Source organism: Pseudochaenichthys georgianus, chromosome 16, assembly GCF_902827115.2.
Source record: "Pseudochaenichthys georgianus chromosome 16, fPseGeo1.2, whole genome shotgun sequence".
In the NCBI taxonomy this organism is placed as follows: domain Eukaryota; kingdom Metazoa; phylum Chordata; class Actinopteri; order Perciformes; family Channichthyidae; genus Pseudochaenichthys; species Pseudochaenichthys georgianus.
The window spans coordinates 9,825,726-9,846,984 of NC_047518.2; the positions used below are offsets into that span (position 1 = coordinate 9,825,726).

Below are 21,259 nucleotides of genomic sequence, written 5' to 3' on the forward strand. Positions count from 1 at the left end.
ACATATGTTAACTTTGTGTCCTGATGCTAGGCTGAATATGCTGAGTGTGGAGAGAGATAGACACTCTGGAGACAGCCGGCTGAAACACAACAGCGGCGAGGTATTTCTCAGGGGGGTGTGAGGGTCCTGGGAGTTGGCTGGACAAACAGTCAGAAGGTGAAGCAGACAGTAAGTCTTTCTGTACGCTTCATTCTTCTAGTGTGTTTCTGCTATTATGTCATTTACATAGGTACTCCAAATCCACCAAGGATGGCACTTTCTCTCATCAAGCAAACAGAAAGGATTCCCACTGGCCTGCTCACAGCTCTACGTGCAGTACTGTAGTACAGTACTCTGTACCTTCTATCCACAATGTACTCATTCATATGGACTGCAGCATGTTCATATTTGAAAAGCTTGATATGTTATAGCCAGGGTTAGGAGAGTTACTTTACTGATTTGGCTTTTCTTACTCATATATTCTTTAAATATAAAGTATTCTGTTTTCTGAGGAACACTCATGACCATGTATTTGGCAGATTAGTGAAGCTGGATACTAACAATGTACATAGGAAGTCAATTATCCTGAGGGAGTCGGCTTGCTCTGTTCTTAAGAGACGACATGTTTTCTTAAATGTTATTACATGGGAGTGTACATAGTGTCAGGGCTGTCTTCATGTGGTCTCAGCTTTGATGTTTAATGAACTGCCAGAGGGGCAACAACAAGTTTCCATGTCTGTGAACAATAAAGTCCTATTATTCTATTCTAAGGGAAAACACTTTCAGTAAACTGCATGACTGTGCAAATACTTAAGTATTACAGAGAAAGGTTTCAAATGGATCTGTCTCTTATTACTCTTTTCATAACTGTCTGTTCGAAAGGCTGTATTCTGCTTCTTGTGGTTGTCCCTTTCCTGGAGTGTGTTATATGTTTTAGTGCATGTTAATGGTCTGCAAAGTCTAAAATCCCTGTGTTCCCTCCAGAGGGAGTTTCTCTTTACTTCGCTTTAAAATGTTACGGGGTAAATCTGCATTTCGGTATGAGGACGCACGGCGAAGGTAATAGGGTCCAGCGCCACCGTTGCCAGGTTTAGAAAAAACCCTGTAACACTTGCGCTTGTGGTGAAACCAAATTAAATCAGAGACAGTACATCTAAAGGTTTGACAAGAATTGCCATATTAAAAAAAAAAGTACAGGACATGAATCAAAAACGTATTTCTCTTGTGTGTGTGTGTGTGTGTGTGTGTGTGTGTGTGTGTGTGTGTGTGTGTGTGTGTGTGTGTGTGTGTGTGTGTGTGTGTGTGTGTGTGTGTGTGTGTGTGTGTGTGTGTGTGTGTGTGTGTGTGTGTGTGTGTGTGTGTGTGTGTGTGTGTGTGTTTGTGTGTTGGCCTGTCAGCTGCTGCATGTCTGGCTGCTTGCTGTGGTTGTATTCTCTCTCTAAACACACCGCAGTGTCTTGCTAATCCTGGGCTTCTGCCTTACGTTACAGCCATCATTCTCAGACCTCCGGGCCTCGTGCTGTGGGACGCTGACAAACACGTCTCCACCGCACACATGGTTCTCAGTATTCCGCTGTTCATGTGTGTGTGTTCCACTGCATCTGTCAGACATGGCAACACATGTGGCTGTCAGTGCTGCGCGTGTCCCCCCCAGTGCTGTGTAAGCGTATGTCAAACACTTCCACACACATGGTGCTCAGCAGTGGGTTAGTGGGATTGTGCTGCTGCTACTGTGCATGGCGGCTGTCACTGGGTGTTAGGGTTCATCTGACCTGGCTTTGAAATGTTTCACGCCAGGAGAGATATCATTCAGACTTTAAAGGCACACTCTGGACTCTGCAGGATCTGTTTACAAGTCACAGGGAGTAGAAATCATGAACATATTAAAGTACATTTACTAAAGTACCGTACGAAAAGGGGCCCTATTCTGATGATGTTCAGGTTCTTCTTTCTTCTCTCTTCTGTGACATGTTTCCATGCTTTAATGTTTAAAAAACTATTTACGTTTCTCATACTGCCTGTGCTGCAGCACTTCTTTTCACCCTCTGTCTGAAACCAGAGCCCGGTCTGCTCTGATTGGTTAGCTGGCCAATGTGTAACAATGTGTTGGTCAATCGCTTAGAGATGTCCCACCTCTTAGCCAATGTGTTGGAGCCAGCCAATAAGTGTGAATGGTACATAGTGATATCGGTATGTTAGGGAAGTAATTAAAGGAGTCCAAAGGAGGTGTTTCCGGCGGGGGGGGGGGAGTGTGTAGAAACTCCCTCTGGAGGGAACACAGGGATGTAACCTTTGCAGACCATTTACATGCACACAAACCTACAGTATACAACACACTACGGGAAAGGGAAAACCCCAAAAAGCACAATAAGACCCCTTTAGATGAATTCTGATCCTGAGCCACAGCTCAGACATACACAACAGAACAATAGAAAACACAACAACATGTACATCCGTCAGTACCGCTACAGTTTTTAGCCGTCAACACTCTCAACCCAAACTTGTACTTATTCGTTGACTGGGCGCTGTTTTACCAAAACAGAAAAATCCCGATCTGATACCGACTCAATCCAACATATAAGGTGGTGTATAAACACAAGCATTGTGTTTGTTTTGTATTTATTACCAACAAAAATGTTGGGGATGACCTCTCGTGAATTATGAATTTCCATGTATTCCAATATTTGGATTGTATGATATGTCTTAAATGCTATCACATTAACACACATTGAACATATAGTGAGCCTATAGCCTGCCTTACTCTTACAATCTTAAAATGTTGTCTTTTCTTTTAAAATTGTCTTAGCTTTTCTTTTTAATGACTGATTTTAAATGCCATTTTCTTAATGTCTTTCATATTTTGTTTTTCTTTTAACGTTTCTTTTATTATCTTTTACTGTTTTTAAATGCCTTTGTCTGAATGTCTTTCATTTTTGTAAAGCACCTTGAATTGCCTGGTGCTGAAAGGTGCTATATAAATACACTTGCCTTGCCTTTTCAAAAATGTATTCTTAATCCCAAAAACTCTGTTCTCTATACTTATATATTTATATATACTTTCTGTGCAGCTGTCAACAAACCACTTAAAAGGAAGATATTATTTTAATTTGTATTGGCAGAGTACAGTTCTCTGACACACTGAGGTCCCCATCTTTCCCTTTTTCCGATCCCAAAAAGTGTTCCAGTTTTCAGTGTGGATCACCACAGATAAAGTAATGTCTCCCTGGAGAGATATCGAGTCATTTTGTCTGTTCTCTCGCTAACTTTCACACACTTATCCTTAATCAGCCGCTCTCTCTCTCTCCTTTCTTATAGATGTAATCTCTCCCACACACTTCAACCCTTACTTCAGGCGGCTGACGTTTGATGTGTCCTCCATGGAAAAGAACGCCTCCAACCTGGTGAAGGCTGAGCTCAGGATCTTCCGTCTTCAAAACCACAGGGCCCGGGTGTCTGAGCAGCGCATTGAACTGTACCAGGTACACACACTTCCCCCGGCGGGAACCCTTTATACAAATAACAATGAGCAGTTATTACAATTTACAAAGTACATATTCGGGTAGAAAAGCAGCGGCAGCAGTATTTGTAAAATAAATTAAGGGTAACATGTAGAATGTAGTGTGGTAGAAGGTAGAACACAGAGGTACACTTATATATAGCGCAGAGATACGTACAGATTCTTGTTACAGTGTTCAGTAGTCAAACTAAGAAGACAGCAAGCAATAATAATAATTGTAACTAGTTACATATTGCACATAGATTTTATTGCACATCAGAGTCTTTGTTTTGTTTGTTTATGGTATATTGTTGATTTTTGGATATTTTCATCATTCAAGAGTTCAATTTATTTGGGCGAGGAAAGGTTTAACATTTATTTTTACTTTAACATCATGATTAGATTGAAAGACAACACTTGAACATTGTTATTTTAATGTGTGTAAGATGTGTGTGAAAGCTTCTCCAGATCTCATCCAGCCTAGGAAAATGTGAAAAAGTGGTTTCTAAGCTAAGTGGTTGGTAAGCAACACAAGATGTATTAATAACAGTGTGGATTATGGCCACTGTACAGACACAATTAAAATGAATCTGAAACCTAGCTAACAAGACCAGAAACACTGACCAATCAGAGCAGACTGGGCTTTTTGAGAGAGGGGCCTTAAAGAGACAGGCACTTCAATTGTTGTTTTTTGTATAAACAGCCGGTTAATTCATGTGCTGCTGCTGTGATAGATGAGAGCAACGCATCTGGATACTTTCCCTCTACGTAAGGCCACGCCCCTTTTTGGGGGAAACCACTTGCTGTCACTTTCGCCTGGAAGGGACAGTTGTGATGGGCTCATCTATCTACAATAAGGTCCCAGTCCATTTCTTCACAGATAAACACAACTCGGATCAAATTAAACTCTCCTGGTTAAATAATCAGTAAAACAGATAAGCAGCAGTGCTAGAAAATATCTGGATGCCGCTTTCAAATAAGGGACCCTTGCAAAAGTTATATCAATTGTAACTAATGGAATTGTTCATGTTTTACAGATCAGCTATTAACTATTGAGAAAACAACACTTAGGTTGCCCGCATTGATGTTTAAAGACAACTGGATACATTGTTGGAGGCGGGGGCCTGTTTTCTGTTTTGAAACTTGATGGAGGCCGCATGAAGCCAAAATGGCTTTTTCTTTAAGCCCCGCATCCAATCCGCAGCTTCATGGCCGCTCTCGGCTCAGTCAGATGAATGACTAGGGCAAATAATGTTGGATTCGGATTAAGCGCATTTTACAACTTTTAGAAAATAATAAGGTATAATAAGTGTACACCCTGGCAAGTTGATTTATGTAAAAAGAAAATAACAGCAGTCTTTTAACCAATGTAAGTCGATGGAGAAAAGTATGTTTGGGACCAATGATGTCATAGATTGACACAGAGGTTGAGCTTGGTCACTACGAAAAATTTGCTTCAATTTCTGCCTCACTTGTGTTGTGTGCCTCAGGTTCATCTTCTTACTACAGTTCATTAGGAATCAGAAAAGACCACCTTTTGGGAAAGAGCTGGAGAGCTCTAAAATCCATTGCGAAATGAAATAGCAGAAACTCAAACTTCATTAACAAGAAAAGCATAGGCCATAGTGTCTGACAGCAGCAGATCTCAGACAGGGCTGCATTATAGCAGTACTATTAACACCTGAGGTGGACACATACACACATAAGACTGGCACTGTTCACAGGGATGATTGTTTCTAACACACTAATGATTTCACATTAGTGATGGGCCCTGCAGTCACCCCTGGCTGCCTGTCTGTCAGCCTGTCTGCACCCCCCCAGGTCACATTTTCACTTACAGACAAGGAGCTGACAGCTGGGCTGCACTCTGCTCCAAACACAGATCTTCTCACGCAAGCGCCTAGAAGTGTGAGGGAGGAAGGGACGGGGCGGTACAAAGAGGGAGACCCGATAACATGCACCTTGTTTACATCCATCACTCACTTATTTATGTCTATACATAGTAAGACTGCTGACTCCTAAGACATGACATGTCATGTCATAAATTCATGTAAAATGAATTTATTTTCTTAAACAGTAATGCCAGGTGACACTATCACCAGTTGGTTATATTCGTAAAACACAAGTGAGTAGAACTTTAAAATTCCTTGGATTGTCTAACTTCAGGCCGGTTCCACTCAGTGGAATTAGACGCAGAGGCTGTCATACAAGGTGCACCTGCTCAGGGAGACTCACGGCCTGTCCACACACAGGCATGACAAAAATGTTGATGTGGCGTGTCTGAAGCTTGGCGATTTTTTGCGAGCAACGCGACCAACAACCAATCACATGAATCTCCCGCCGCCGACATACAAAGCAATAGCAATGAAACGAAAACGAAAACGAATTAAACTGTATATAAACTCTCCAAACAGGCGAAAACCTACCAGTTTCACCCACTGTCTCTGCCACCTCCCTCCATGCCTGGTTCCTCCGGTTTGTATCCCGGTAAATAGTTCTGGTCGTAAAGAACCGGGTGATTTGCTACCGTAATTTCTCGTTTGGAATATGAGGAAATGGCTCTCCCAGCTTGCACGCGGTTTGATTGGCTAGCGCTTGTACTGGCGGGATTTGCATAAACGGGATTTGATTGGCTGATGCCAGCTTCGAAAGCATCGGGAGCATCAAAAGTTGAACATTGCTCAACTTTTGATGCTCACGATGCTTGCAAAGCCATGCTCCGCTCCCCACAATGCAGTTCGGCGAAGATTCAAAATCTTCTACGTCACCCCATTCAAGTAATGGGTGAAGCTTTGAAAGATTATTTTCATGCCTGTGTGTGGACGGGCCGTTAGGCTGGAGCCACACGAGGACGATAACGCAAACTGACCGAAATCGATATCAAAAAAGTCTTCCATCCACACCATAGACTGTATATATAAATGGACGTAGTGTCCGTGACGTCACCCATAGGATTCTGCAGAGTTGCCGAGAAGCCCTTAGTAGGCGGAGTCGCCCACTAACGGCTTGACAGCAACGTCAGAGTCTAATCCCGCCGGCAAAGAGGCGGAGCCGAGGCGGGACCTGCTGCCTCCGAACTGGAAGTAAACAGAGCTAGCTCAGGCTAAGAAGCTAAGCGAACATGAAATACATGCATACCAAGTTACTGCTAACAGTGTAGTTCCCCTATATAAACGTTACATTCATAATCAAATTAGACAATCTGCAAGAGAATTAGCTATATTTTGTTATTCTTAATGATTGTCATTCACACGTTAAGAAAATAAGTACCGATACATAGCAGAACAATTGTGGCGATGTTCAGCTTAATAAGCCTTGTTAAACATCATTTATGTAGCTAATACTACAGCAGGCAAACCAAGTCTGCGTTTCGCTGCATTCCTTGATCTCCAGTTATAACGACGGACTCCACCGCCCGGACCTAACGGAGCCGCAGTGGGCTAGCTCCGGGACGCCGGCTGGAGCTATCCCCCTGCGGCTCGTTAGCTCCGGCGGCCACCACTGGGATAATTGGGTCCCCTATTAACATTTGCTCCCGTTTAGCATTATGGGCGTCATAGCCATAGACTATAAAAGTCTTACCCAAGGCTGAATCATAAACTAAAATGTATATGTATGTATAAAGGGTTACGTCCTTAGCTGGATAATAAGTAACAAGCTAAGCTACCATGCACACAAACACCTGCGAACAGGGTTAACAATGTATAATATTATCATTTTAGACTTCTTGGAAGTTCTGTTAGTACATTCAAGCGCACAGCACGACATTTTAATTGTCTGGTATTTGTAACAATATTCCCTAAAAGGCACAATCACCACGAACACGGCTAAAGCTAAAGGGTCAAGTACAGTACTATGACCAGAGATGGGGTCGTTACTAAAAAAAAGTAATATATTACATATTACTTTAAAAAAAAGTAATATATTACACTACTTCGTTATTCTACTTTACTCGCAGGGCCGGCCCGCCCCTCCCTGCAGGCAGATCACGCAGACTGCTAAAGTTTCCAATGTTCTCTTTAGTTCAGTTTCCATTGTTATAAGACTGATCCAGATCCTGAATGTTTTCCTATCTGACCATGGCTGTCCTCTGTCTCCTGCTATCTGTATATTTTGCGCAGTATATCTCTGCTCACGCTGTTGCGTTGGCGTGTTCTCCTGCGTGTTGGCCATGTGTTGCACTGGAACCAGACTTCAGCCGAGCACGTACGAACTGCGCGACGGCCCGTCCACACAGCGGCGTGCGTTGACGCTTCCCCATTCACTTTGAATGGGGTGACGTCACTTTTAGCCGAAATGCATTGTGGGAAGCGACGTGGAGCGTAGCTGGCGTGGCTCCCTACAAAAGTTGAGCAATGTTCAACTTTTGACGCCTCGGTGAGGCGTCAGCCAATCAAATCATATGCCAGTACAAGCTCTAGCCAATCAAACCGCTGCTTGTGTGTCAGGGGCGGGAGATTCATGTGATTGGTTGTTGGTCGAGTGTCAGACACGCCCGCCGGCAAGCGTCAACGCACGCCGCTGTGTGGACGGGCCGTAAGTGGCAATAACTCTCCTTACCAGCAGTCGGCAGTAGTGTGTATTCGTCATTCAAAACAGGCAACAACCGGAAAACAGAGAAGAAGAACAGAATACGTGATATAAACAAACAACAAATAGCTGTGCGTTAGCTTCACCTTAGCATGTGTTCTTTGCAGGTGTTTGTTGAGGTTTGATTATGACTGATTTTAGTAAGTAACAAAGTAACGCGTGCCGGGGCAATGTTAGTAACTGTAGTGTGATTACTGAATTATAAAGGTAGCGCGTTACACTACTCCTACCGACAAAGTAATATTATTACAGTAACGCGTTACACCCAACTCTGACTATGACTAACTAACGTTGTAGCCTCTATGGTTGTAGCCTAGCAGAGTGGACAAGTTGCTGTTAGCTGATAGTGAGACATGTACATGTCCATCAAAGTGACCACGCCCTAATTTATGCAAACACTTTACATTAGAAAACAATTCACTCACACATCATATATCATATCTTCATAATCATGAAGGTGGAATCTAACTATATCGATAATAATATTTATAATATTCTACCATGGGTAGAAACATGTTTTTTTCTGCTGTAAAGTTGGGCATTTTAACATGGGGGTCTATGGAAATTGCTCCTTTTGCAGCCAGTCCCTAGCGGCCCATGTATGAACTGCAGGGTGTGGCACTTCTGTATTGGCGTCCCGGCTGTTCCCCAGAGTTTGCCGCTTGGTCCACACGCAATAGGCACCAGAAACGTGTCCGTTCACACGAGACCGCTCGAAAGCGCTGGAGACGCTGTAGTACATATGCTGGGCCTGTAAGTGGCGCTGTACTCCTGCCACAAAAGCAGCGAAGAAGACTTCCTGCGCATGGTTGCCATGGTTGCTCTTCTGTTTATTCTCCGCTGTGGACGCTCTGGCTCTTTTTCTCCCTCCCAGAGGCAAGCGTTTGCTCCTGCTATAAATCTCTCCGGTAGTCCACCAGCAGATGAAAAACACCCACCTGTCCGCCTCTTCCAAGGGACGAGGGAACCGTGCGGCAGAGTTTCAGTTAGATTTTTTTTCTGCCGGTCAACATGTCCATTAAAGTTGAAATCTTCCGGACAAAATTAGAAAAGTGCCAGTCAGAGGTCTTCTTTGTTATTTATTGAGCTTTAAAACAAATTGATAACGACTCTATATAATAATATAAGAATAAAAAACGGAGCCTCTCTTTTCCTCCCCCTCTTCTGACAGCCCAACAGCTGATCTCTGAGCAGGAGAGGTGGGAGAGGCGGGGCTATTGCTTCAACGTTATCAGGAAATGATCGTATAGGCGTAAACACGGTGCCGTTTGCCCCCCCCCAGAGCGCTTCGTTCGCTGATCTACCCACATTGGGACCCGTTATCGTTTTATGCGTTACATTCAGACACGTCATTGGCCATGCTATTGGGAGCCATTTGGGGTTAAGTGTCTTGCCCAAGGACCCATGGATGTCATGGTTTTGGATTTATGTTGTTTTCATTTTCCACCTTTTTATTTTTGAAATGTTTTCCTCCTTGTGTCTGGTCCTGCTTCCTGTGTTTGCCTTCCTGTCTTTATTTTCCCTCCTGTGTCTGATTGTCTGATTGTGTTCACCTGTTACCCTTGTGTTTCTGCCTCCCCTGCCCAGCTGTGTCTTGTCCTGTGATTACCCTTCTGTGTATTTAGTCTTGTCTTCCCCTGTGCTCCATGTCTGACCGTCGTCTCTTAATGTCTATGATACCTGCCCGTCGTTTCATGTCCATGTTCCATGCTCGTCCACACTCGTCTATGCTTGTCCATGTCTCCTGCCTGTTCCCGTCTGTACGTTTGTTCCTGTCTGTCGTGCTCCCCGGTTTTGTTTATGTTAATTAGCTTCTTGTTTTTCCTGTGTTCGGCTTTTTTTTAATTAAGCTCTCTTTTTGTTACCAAACCTTTTTTGTATTTTTAACTGCACTTGGGTCCTATTTTCCCCATCCTGACAATGGACATGTTGACCATGTCCGATTGGTGGACGAGCACTTTAACTCAAAGCCACAGTAGCCCACTGACCATTGAAAGATCCCTTCCATATATGCTTTTAAAATAATCTATGGATGAAAAAAACCAAGGGGGAATTATTAACTCAAACACTTGATTTGATAATTATTTAGATGACGGAAGCCCTAATAACTTTTTACATAGTTCAAGGAGGATCTTTCATTCATTATGAAGCACATTTGGAAGGAATCTTTAATGATCAGTATAAAAAGGGGCAATAAATACAGAGAGCCAACCAACAACACACTCAAAGACACGTTAGTCTTGTTTTAAGACTTTCAACAGCTAATTCAGACCAACTTTTGTAAATTGATCTTTAGGGTACTTTGATAAACTTAAACACAAGACACGTACTTGTTAGGTTTGGGAAAACAAGTCGTTTATCTTTTAAGTATATTTCTTATGTAACTCGAGTTATGTATGTAAGTTACGTACATGATTTAAGTTGACTTACATATGTTACTCCATAGCTGCCCCTCCCTCTAGAACTCTCTTGACAAACACCCATTACTGCATCATTCTGTCCATGTTCGAATAACACATAAAAACTCTACTTTTAGAACTGCTTTTGTTGTGTATTGTATACTTTGACGTGGACCTCTCACGGACGTCTATCGCTTTTTTACTGAATCCCTGCCACAATGTTTTAACAAAGACGTATTGAAAAAGTAACACAAGTAAACATGAGGATCTAAAGCTGCAATTACATGATACATGATAAAACAGCTCTTCGTTTGGCGTTGCCTTTGTGTTTCTATGGAGAGAGCAGTGCTGTTGAATACGTGGAAGCGCTACCTTCGGAGTCCAGCACCACTTGAAAGTAAAAATGATGATTCATATTTACTTTGTTTACTGCTGCCCTTTCAACACGCAACCAATCAGATGACAGCTGTATGAAGCAGTGCAAGCTAGCAAGGGAGGAAACCATAGAAACAAAACGTAACTAGCTATTTTCACTGCAGGCTCTGCGCCAAATCATCATGCGAATTCAGCTTTAGACATAAAATAGAGCAGAAACACAAAAGTCTTTAGAGGACCATGAGTATATTACAGTGTTACAGTCACCTAGACGAGTCAACAAGTACAATCCTCAGAAGAGTTATAAAATCTCTTTCTTCCACATCAAAAAAACTCATGAATCTCACCTGTGATTCTTCTCTCTATTTACTGTGCCTACCCTTCACTCAGGCTTTCCTAACCCGTCCTAACAGGAGATCTCAGTGAGAGCAGCAGGAATTGTGTTTTACACATTAGGCAGGGATGAGCCAACAGAAACACATGGTTCTGAAGGACAGCTGAATAACACACTCTGTCCAGCATCTGGTTGCGCTCTCATTGCTCCTCCCAGACCTGGCCAATCAATCAAAGAGAGAGAAAAGAGCGGACTGCTAGACCTCAACCAACGCCTCAAACAATTGTGCTCCAAATATACTTTGTCTGCTTGTGTGTCTTCTATGCTAATGAGTGGTGTATTAAGTTATGGCTTTGTGTGTGTGTCTTGTGATTGTGTCTGTTTAGAATACACTGCATTACCAAAAGCAAATACAGCAGCTGGTAAAGCTCAGTAAACTGCATATTTGGTAACTGATTTTGCAGTAACAGATTTTTCCTTAAAGTTACTTAAAGCACCTTTAAGAAGAGGAAGACTCAGGGTGGGGGTTCCATTTCAGGTGTGCTTCGGCCCGATCTAGCCCCCAGATGCTACCTGGAATGAGACAAAAAGTGCCAGATGAAATAGAAAGAGATAAGGGAGACCAAAAGAAGGGATGAATGTTTGAAGGGATGAAGGGTCGGGGGGATGAAGGGATGTAGCGATGTGGAAAATGATGGGGTAGGAAGGGGAACAGATGAATTGAATTGAGAAGGGGAGGGTGGGTGGGTCTTAAAATTGAGAGACAAACCAGGCCGGATTAGAGGTGTGGTTCAGGTTTGGCTCTACCCCCGAACCTTTTTGCTAATTCACTTCATTTCTTTAACCATGACTGCAAGCTTTCTCTAACTTAAACAAAGAAGTAAAGTCACAAAACCCTGATCAATCAGAAACAAACTAATATTGTAGTATTAGTAAAACTAGTATCATTTTTGAAAGGCAATAATAGATGTGTATATATATATATATATATATGTAAATGTATATATATAGACATTTCTCTGTATCTACTGAGACTACTCCAAGTTTCTTAAACTGAAGTAATTATCTGTTATACAACTTTAACTGTGCTTGCCTCTGTTTTCTACACAGATTTTAGGACACAAAGACCTGACGTCCCCGACGCAGCGATATATAGACAGCAAGGTGGTACGAACACAGACGGAGGGCGAGTGGCTCTCCTTCGATGTGACGGAGGCAGTGAGTGAATGGATGAACCACAGAGGTGAGCACATGTCCCCCCCATCACATTCCTCATGGTTTGCCCCATGTGTTGTTTGGTTGCATCCTCTTGTTGTGACTTTTCTTTCTCCACAGACAGAAACAGTGGTTTCAAGATCAGCCTGCACTGTCCATGCTGCACCTTTGTGCCATCAAATAACTACATTATTCCCAACAAGAGTGAGGAGCTGGAAGCACGCTTTGCAGGTCAGGAGAACCAGAATGTTGTTCATGATAAGTTCGGTGTTATTCCAAATTGAATGAATGTCAACAACTCTGATGAAAACACAAGTATTGTGTTGTTTATATTGTAATTTCCTGATTACCCTATACCCTATCCATTCAAATGTATAAAACCAATGCATTTATACATAATTTGCTAAAAAGAGCACAAGGTTCTTCATAGATTTAGCATAATGTTTCTGCACAGAATTTATGCATTTAACTCTTAAATGTCCACATGTATCTTCCAGTAGAGCATGCTATAGGGACCCCCCAGAGGGTTTGATGTGTAGGCACCAACGTTTCACTAAATCCTGCAAGAGCCACGGGTTAAGCCAAAGTCGGACTGGCAATCAATATCACTGGTGGGCTGACCCCACCCCCCAATAACTTCCTTTGAAGCTAATGTGTGCCTTAGATGCAGCTTATTGGTCTCTGTTATGTTTCCAGGTATTGATGACAGCTTCGTCCAAAGTGCAGCGGTGCCTAAGCACAGATCCCGGGCTCCACACCTCCTGCTCATGCTGCTGCCTTCATACCGGCTGGAGTCACATTCCCACCAAAGCAACCATCGAGCCAAGAGAGCTCTGGATGCTGCCTATTGCTCCAGGTACTAACCCGGAATAAGGGTTACTTTAAAAATATATTCCGTTAAAATGACCAGTCACCTGTAAAGTAAGTCTATAAACAAATCATTTAACACGTGAGCACATTCTACTGTTTAAAAAAAAAGGAAAATGCTCTGTTTTAATTTAATACACACAGTTAAGCTCACACACACTATTTTATGAACATATAGGTTCACCTAGTGAATTAAAAACAGAACAAATGAACCAAAGGGGGAGGGAGGGGAGAGAGTTCAGCCTCCTGACAGCCTGGTGTAAAAAACTGTTCTTTAGTCTAGTTGTGTTCGACCTCAGGCTGCGGAACCTCCTCCCTGAAGGCAGGAGAGTGAAGAGGCAGTTGGAGGGATGGAAGGGGTCACCCAGAATGCTGAGTGCTCTGCGGGTGAGGTGGGTGTTGTATATGTCCAGGAGTGATGGGAGTGAGGCAACATGCTTGACCATCGGATTGGGGATGGAATCCAGACGAGAGACTGAGACTGGCTCCCAGCAGCCTGCAACACTCGGACCAAACGCGAGAAGTAAATGGTGGCCCCCGATCAGAGACCATGTCAATGGGGAGAAAATGCAGCCTGAACACATGTTGTAACATGATTTCAGCCGTTTCCTTGGCAGTAGGTAATCTGGTTAATGGAATAAGCAGGGTAGTTGGATATACTTTATTAATCCTCGTGGGGAAATTGTTTCTCTGCATTTGACCCATCCTAGTGTCCCACAGCAGTGGGCTGCCATTTTGAACAGCGCCCGGGGAGCAGTGTAGGGAACGGTGCCTTGCTCAGGGACACCTCGGTAGCACTTGGTCTTGCCGGGACTTGAACTGGTGACCTTCCAGTTGCCAAGCCAAGTCCGTATCGACTTCGCCACCACCGCCCCCCTAGACTTTGAAAACCGATCTATGACGGTGAGTATGACTGTGTTACCGTCTGAGGGTGGTTGACCAGTGACAAAATCCAAGGAGATGTGGAACCAGGGACGATGAGGAACCAGGGACGATGAGGAATAGGCAAGAGATGAAGAAGTCCGGAGGGAGCTTGAACTGGCGAGACAGAGTGTCAGGTTTGATGTTCTTAGAATCTCGGTTCCCAATGTCATAACTTATTTCTGCTGTGGACAGCTTTCGAGAGATGACGGCACGCAGGTGAACTTTCTGATCCTCGGCTGACCGTTGAGAAAGAACTACCCCAATTCCAGTGTCCGAGGCACCTACCTCCACAATAAACTGGCGAGTAGGATCTGGAAATATCAGAATAGGAGCAGAGGTGAAGCGTGATTTCAATTCACCATAAGCCCCTTCAGCCACAGTGGTGAGGGCTGTGAGAGGGGCTGCCACCAAACTGTAGCTTCGGATGAACCTTCGGTAGAAGTTGGCAAAACCCAGAAAGCGTTGGAGCTCCTTGCGTGTTGAAGGGTGCGGCCAGTCAGTCACCACCTTGGTCTTTTCAGGGTCCCTCTTGATGTTTCCAGTGGTGACCAAGAGCCTCTGGAGGACTAGGCGTACATGTCCTCCAAGTCCAAACATGCTCCTGTTTGGACGTGGAGAAAATCAAAATGTCCTCCAGGTACACAAAAACACAGATATTGAGCAGATCCAGAAGAACATCATTCACCAACCCCTGGAAGACTGCAGGTGCATTGATACGTCCAAAAGGCATGACCAAATACTCATAATGTCCACTAGGAGTATTAAAGGCCGTCTTCCACTTGTCGACCCCGATTCTCACGTAAGCGTTATGTAGGTCCAGCTTGCTCAAAATAGTAGCACCTTGTAACAGTTCAAATGCAGAGGAAACAAGTGGAAGGGGGTACCTGTTCTTGACAGTGATGTTATTGAGTCGTCTGTAGTCGATGCATGGGCACAGAGACTTATCCTTCTACCCATGAAGAAAGATCCTGCCCCACCTTGACACAACAAAAAAGCCTGACTATGAATGGAGGACCCTTTGTATAAACGTTATCTATTGTATCCCCTCTAAACATTTTACACATACTGCACCCTGTTAGAACTCTCCCCTGATCTCTTTGCAGAAACGTCCAGGACAACTGCTGCTTACGCTCTCTCTACATCGACTTTAAGAAGGACCTCGGCTGGAGGTGGATCCACGAGCCAAAGGGCTACGAGGCCAACTTCTGTGCCGGGGCCTGTCCATATCTGTGGAGCGCCGACACCCAGCATTCCAAGGTACTGAGGGACAGGTCGACCATTAAACTATCTATGGGGTCAGGTCGTTTTCCTTTGCTTAATGTCATATTATCTTTATGAAACATCTCTAAATGTTGTGTCTTTAGGTGTTAGGCCTGTATAACACCATCAACCCTGAAGCTTCGGCATCGCCCTGCTGCGTATCCCAGGACCTGGAGCCCCTCACTATCCTCTACTACATCGGCAAGACCCCCAAAATAGAGCAGCTCTCCAACATGAAGGTCAAGTCCTGCAAGTGCAGCTGAAATAACTTACAAAGCAGCGCGCGCACACACACACACACACACACACACACACACACACACACACACACACACACACACACACACACACACACACACACACACACACACACACACACACACACACACACACACACACACACACACACACACACACACACACACACACACACAGTGGATTTGGATATACATACAGTCCAACTGGACTATTTGCTTGGTTTGCTGGAGTATGGTGGTACAGAACAATTCAATGCGAGCACAACAAACAGGAACAGTGTTGTCATGATACCAGAAACGTGACTTATATACCAATGCTGTACAAGTACAACTGAGCTTTACATTATTTCAAAGTAACATTTATTTTTACAACTAACACATCAAATGATGAAGGCACTTGCAGACGACGAGCTATTGCCCCTGCTACCCAAGCATCAAAAGGCTTTTTAAACATATTGAACCTACTTCTCCCAGAAGAGTGCCAGTGCAGGTGTTCGCTCGTACATGAGTCGGACATTGCATGAATTAGTTTGTTCTTATGTGGCCAAGCAACCCAAACTAAAAGTATAACTGCGCTTATATTTTATTAGTGCAGCTTAAACCATGAAGAGAGGCTTTGAGGACTTTCACTGCTGTCTTGGTTGCTAACTAAATATTGGTTTCAAAAGATTTGACTGTATTGAATAGAACCTAACTGATGAATCGGACAGGATGAGCTTATCACCGACTAATAAAGATTACAGTCTTAAAGAGGCCTTATTCTGCCTTTCGGGTTTCCCTTTCCTGCAGTATGTTCTAAAGGTTTGTGTGCGTGTACATGGTCTGACTACAATCCCTGTGTTCCCTCCAGAGGGAGTTTCTCTCCCACACACTCCCCCCTGCCTGAAACGCCTCAATTGTGTTTACTTCAGTATCATAATGACATCACTATGTAACTCACGTTCTATTGGCTAGCGCTCCAATACATTGTACGTGATAGGCTAAGGGGTGGGACATCTCTAAGCGGTTTACAAATCACAAAAGAGCCGGCCAGCTAACTAATCAGAGCAGACTGGGCTCTGATTTCAGACAGAGGGTGAAAAGAGGTGCTGCAGCACAGGCAGTATGAGAGAAATAAAGAGCTTTTTCAACATTAAAGCATGGAGACATGTCACAGTAGAGGCACTACAATTGTCCTCTTATAACGTTCCCTGCTAATACAATTTCAGCTGGCAGAACACATTTATAAAACACACACACACACACACACTGTCAATATCCCTTTTTGCATTTTGAAGGCCCCGTCACTATGCATCACCTCACACGATTGTCACACCGAGAGTAAGGCAAACACTGGAAATATAAGTGATCTATATGTGAAATAAGTCCTGAAATGTACCCAGCCCCACCACTAACACCCCCCCCACCCCATCAGCCCTCCACAGTATTCACAGTCACACCATACCGTGTCCTCATTTCTGTGTTTGTCTATCCTTTTGGTATCTTTTGGAGTTTTATAGATCTTGTCCTTTTGTTTGCTATTTAAAATAAATCTGTTTATAATTTAGCACCCTGAAGAGTTTGACCCAGTCGATAATTGGAATCAACCTCACACTGATGATGTACATATATGTATGTATAATATCTACTTCATTTTGTGATTTAAAGATGTTGGGAAAGGATTGTTGAATAATGCATGAGCCACCATTAGAGAATTACATGGAAGCTCGTTGAAGGATAATTCCGGTTTATTGTAACAATGGTCTAATGTTTGCAGTTAGACATAATTTCCATTCAAACATTAGAAATCAGTGAAACCTGATTTCTCTCTTGGCCGCAGAGTTAGTGAAGGAGTCGAATGTATTTGTCACAATGGGATTTACTGTCCTGGCCCGAACCCTCCCGTCAGATAAATATGAAGATGACATAAGGCTGTGTGTCCACAGAGTGTGTGTGCTGACAGAAAGGTGCTAGGGAACACTTCAGAGCAGCATCTTATCTTCCTATTGCAACCATGTATTAATCACCCCCTTGTATGACAGACTAGCATCGCCCCATTGTCTTTCATCATATCTTTGTGCTACTATCTATTTGTTTGACATTGTTAAGTCACCAACCAAAGGAAGTCATTCCAAAAGCGTTAAAGGGGGAATGATGATATCTGTTGTAAACACACTTGTACGGCGAAATCAAGACTGAAAACTTAGAAAGAGATGCTGTGTGCTCACACGCCTTAAGGCACCTACCAAGATTGAATCCTTCACAGTAAAATGATCTCTCTGGAGTTTTGTAACAAATAAATAAACGGTTGTTTAGCTTTGAAGACAGTTAAAGGACGTCAAGGGTACGGCTGTTTTTTTACACAGTATACAGACCCCTTTGAACTGGGCCCACGACAGTGTTCAGTGTGTATGTTCACAGTGCATTGAGAGGGTATTATTGATATCTTAGCAGTGTTCACTTTCATTTTGACCCCTAAATGAAGTGTTTTAAATAATTTGGATAGATTGGCTGTTTCGGCATGTTTAAAGTAGTTCCCAGATATCTACAACTAGAATATAAAAATATATACAGCGCAGAAGTATGCAAGTAGCCTGACTTTTAGCAGGGAATTTAATCCTGACATTTCATCATTTGGTGTCCGGATTTTTCATTCATTGTGTGCAAGATAGTCGGGTCATTTGAGTTCTGATATTGAACAAACCATAACAGATGGAATACGTACATTTGCCCCACAATCAATATATGTTGGAATTCTGAGTAAGTTCAATCAAATCAAACTCAAATCAAACTGTAAACCATCAAAGGAAACGGCAGGAAACCATGCAAGCTGCACACAGAAAGCCCACCAACTCTAAACATCAGACCCACTGCAAACCGGAATCATCCTTTTGATTTTATGTGCACACAGAATCTTGCTGTTGTATCAAGAACATCGTTCAAAGAACAGAGGTATCCTTCATGTCCCATTTGGTTTGTTTGGCAGAGATTGATATCGAACAATTCGAGACTTTCCCCACATTGCGAACATTTAAAGAAGTGAGGACATTTCCTAAACTTTAGCGGTAAAGCGGTGCCCTCTCATGCGCTCACCACAGCCACAAATCAAGGTCTAGGTTCAGAGGCAGAAGTAGCTGATAAAAGTTTTTAAAAGGTATTAATGAAGAGTAGGTATGACATTGAAAAACATATGTATCCAGCCGTTGACTGACTGACTGGTTTGTACACTGAAAAAACTGAAACATTGTCTTTAATTAAATGTATTGAGTCAACGCATTTCACATAACTGAATTAGGTTAGTTTAAAAGCAATACTATGAAGTTTAAATAGCAAGAATACGAGGTTCAACTTAATATTATTGCTTTCAACTAACCTAATAGAGTTATGTGAAGTCTATTGACATAATAGATTTAATTCAAGTCAATGCTTCAATTTCTTCAGTGTAGAGTCATTGTGTGTGGTCATACTGTTAATATAACAATTGTATTTCACCCATACATTTTCTGTCTGTCCATCATTATCTTTTTTATTTCTTTAACAACAAAAAAATTGCACTGATGCTGTTTAATTTTCAAAGTATTTAGTGTCCTTAGTTAGTGTGAACCCCCCCTTTAATGACGGGAGGAGAGTTGACCCCCAGCACCCCCCCGTGGACTCGCTGTGCAGCAGAAGACAAGAGAGCTAGGCACCTTAGTTTATCACAACAGAGCTGTTATTTTTATGTGTATTTGTTGTTCTTTTGATGATGATGATGATGATGATGATGATGATGATGATGGTGTTATTGTGACCCACAAAGCTGTATTGTAACACATTGTTGTTGTGGTGCTCAAGTGGTAAATAAATTATTTAAGTGTCAAGGGAATTTTGTGTTCTGTGTGTACTTTCTGAAGCGGGTGTGTGTGTAGTAAACATCTGGGTCTGCTTGCACCAGAACATGATGACCCCACTGTCCAAAGAACAGATTCAGAGTCAATAACAGAATGATTTCTAAGGTCATATTCTTTACAATATAAAGAGGTTGTATTGGATGACCGGTTTTCTTGCAATTAAACCCTTTTAAAATTCGGAGCTGTTAAAACTTAAAGATTTAACTGAATTTCAGATTTCTTTAGTTGAGCAAAAAAATATTTTTCCAGAATATATACAGAAATATTTTGCTTTGAAGCCGTGGTTCTCAACTGGTCAGGCCTCGGGACCCACTTTTCAATACATCGCGACCCGACATTTTGAACCACTCAAATCTATTCAACAAAAAATGGTGCTGTAATATATACGCTTTTCAGCATACAATATTAATTAAAGTGAAGTACAGTGCATATCTCCCTTCACAGAACTAAAGTATGCTTTTAAAAAAGGTTTAATGAGATGATGGAATCAAAGCTGAGCTGTATTATAAAAAGGCACACACGCTGAGTTATTCTCCGTGGGGACTTCCGGCAACAATCTTGATGCTGATTGGCCAGAAGACTCGAAAAAACATCAGCAAAGATGTTTTATTGAGAAGATGATCACCACGTGACAGACATTTTCAAAACCGTTTATGGTCTCCGGTACTTCCAGTCTAATGCACAGCGTTAGAAAATCGGGCCTTCAAAATAAAAGTTTGACTTTTTTTCCACAAAAAAAAGAATTTCAATTTATTTTGTCTTTACTCACACATGTAGTCAGGGTTGAAATGTGGAATTCTTTACCAAACAATTCAAAAGGCTGTATGAACATCCTGAGGTTCAAGAAAATGTATTGAAAAAAATTAAAGAGACAGTAAGAAGATGTCCGGTTGTCGGTTTTGCTGATGGAAGATTGTTGTGTTGAATATTTTCTTTCTTTTTTTCAGGTTACTTGTTTTAGTTTTTTTTCAATTTACTGAAATTAAATGTTAATATAGGCAGCTGTGATTGACTGACCATCTATTTTTAAATAAGAGGTAACATTAGACTTTTTTCTCCCTGTTCCTTTCCATCATGGGCTCTATAAACTGATCAAAGTGCACTGAAGAAACTGAAACATTGACTTTAATTAAATGTATTATGTCAACAAGTTGAAAGGAGCAATATTACATTTAAATAAAAAATAGTAGGTTCAACTTCATATTATTGGTTTCAACTAACCTAATACAGTTATATGAAATTAGTTGATCTAATACATTTAATTAAAGTCTTCTGTGTACAGTTTGTTTACCATGAGTGTCACAAAATAAAAAAGACATTGTAAACTCCTGTCTCCAGTCTATCCTGAAATTATACGATTATTAGTTTTAGGGGACACAACAAGGTAAATCCTGATGGGATGGATTTATCATGATGCTGACAGGACAAACGAGTGATTGGTGGGGTGAAGAGCAATGGGAGTGAGATCAGCACAAAGAGTGTGGGAGGTTTTTGTCAGCTGTGGAATGAGGCTCCATTAGGAAGAGGTCTGCACCTGTGATAAATAAAGAGCGTGTGGTCCCGGCTCTGTGTGGTTCCTGTCCAGGAGAGAAGACCCGAGGAGAGCCTGGCACCGGCTCCCAGGCCTAATCTGGACCTCCACGAATCATATATATCAACTTGAAACTATTGCAGTGTGTCATCATCACACACAC

At 42.4% G+C, this 21,259-nt stretch overlaps 1 protein-coding gene across 1 annotated transcript in view; it reads left to right on the top strand.

The window, feature by feature from the left end:
• Window positions 1-19,531, top strand: part of tgfb2 (transforming growth factor, beta 2) — an 87,017-nt gene extending 67,486 nt beyond the window's left edge. The window contains exons 2-7 of the mRNA XM_034102628.2: window positions 3,295-3,458; window positions 12,284-12,416; window positions 12,509-12,619; window positions 13,085-13,244; window positions 15,283-15,436; window positions 15,544-19,531. Coding sequence (XP_033958519.1) covers window positions 3,295-3,458; window positions 12,284-12,416; window positions 12,509-12,619; window positions 13,085-13,244; window positions 15,283-15,436; window positions 15,544-15,702 — 881 coding nt within the window. The 3' untranslated portion in view covers window positions 15,703-19,531. The remainder of the gene's footprint in view (window positions 1-3,294; window positions 3,459-12,283; window positions 12,417-12,508; window positions 12,620-13,084; window positions 13,245-15,282; window positions 15,437-15,543) is intronic.
• Window positions 19,532-21,259: the final 1,728 nt, after the last annotated feature.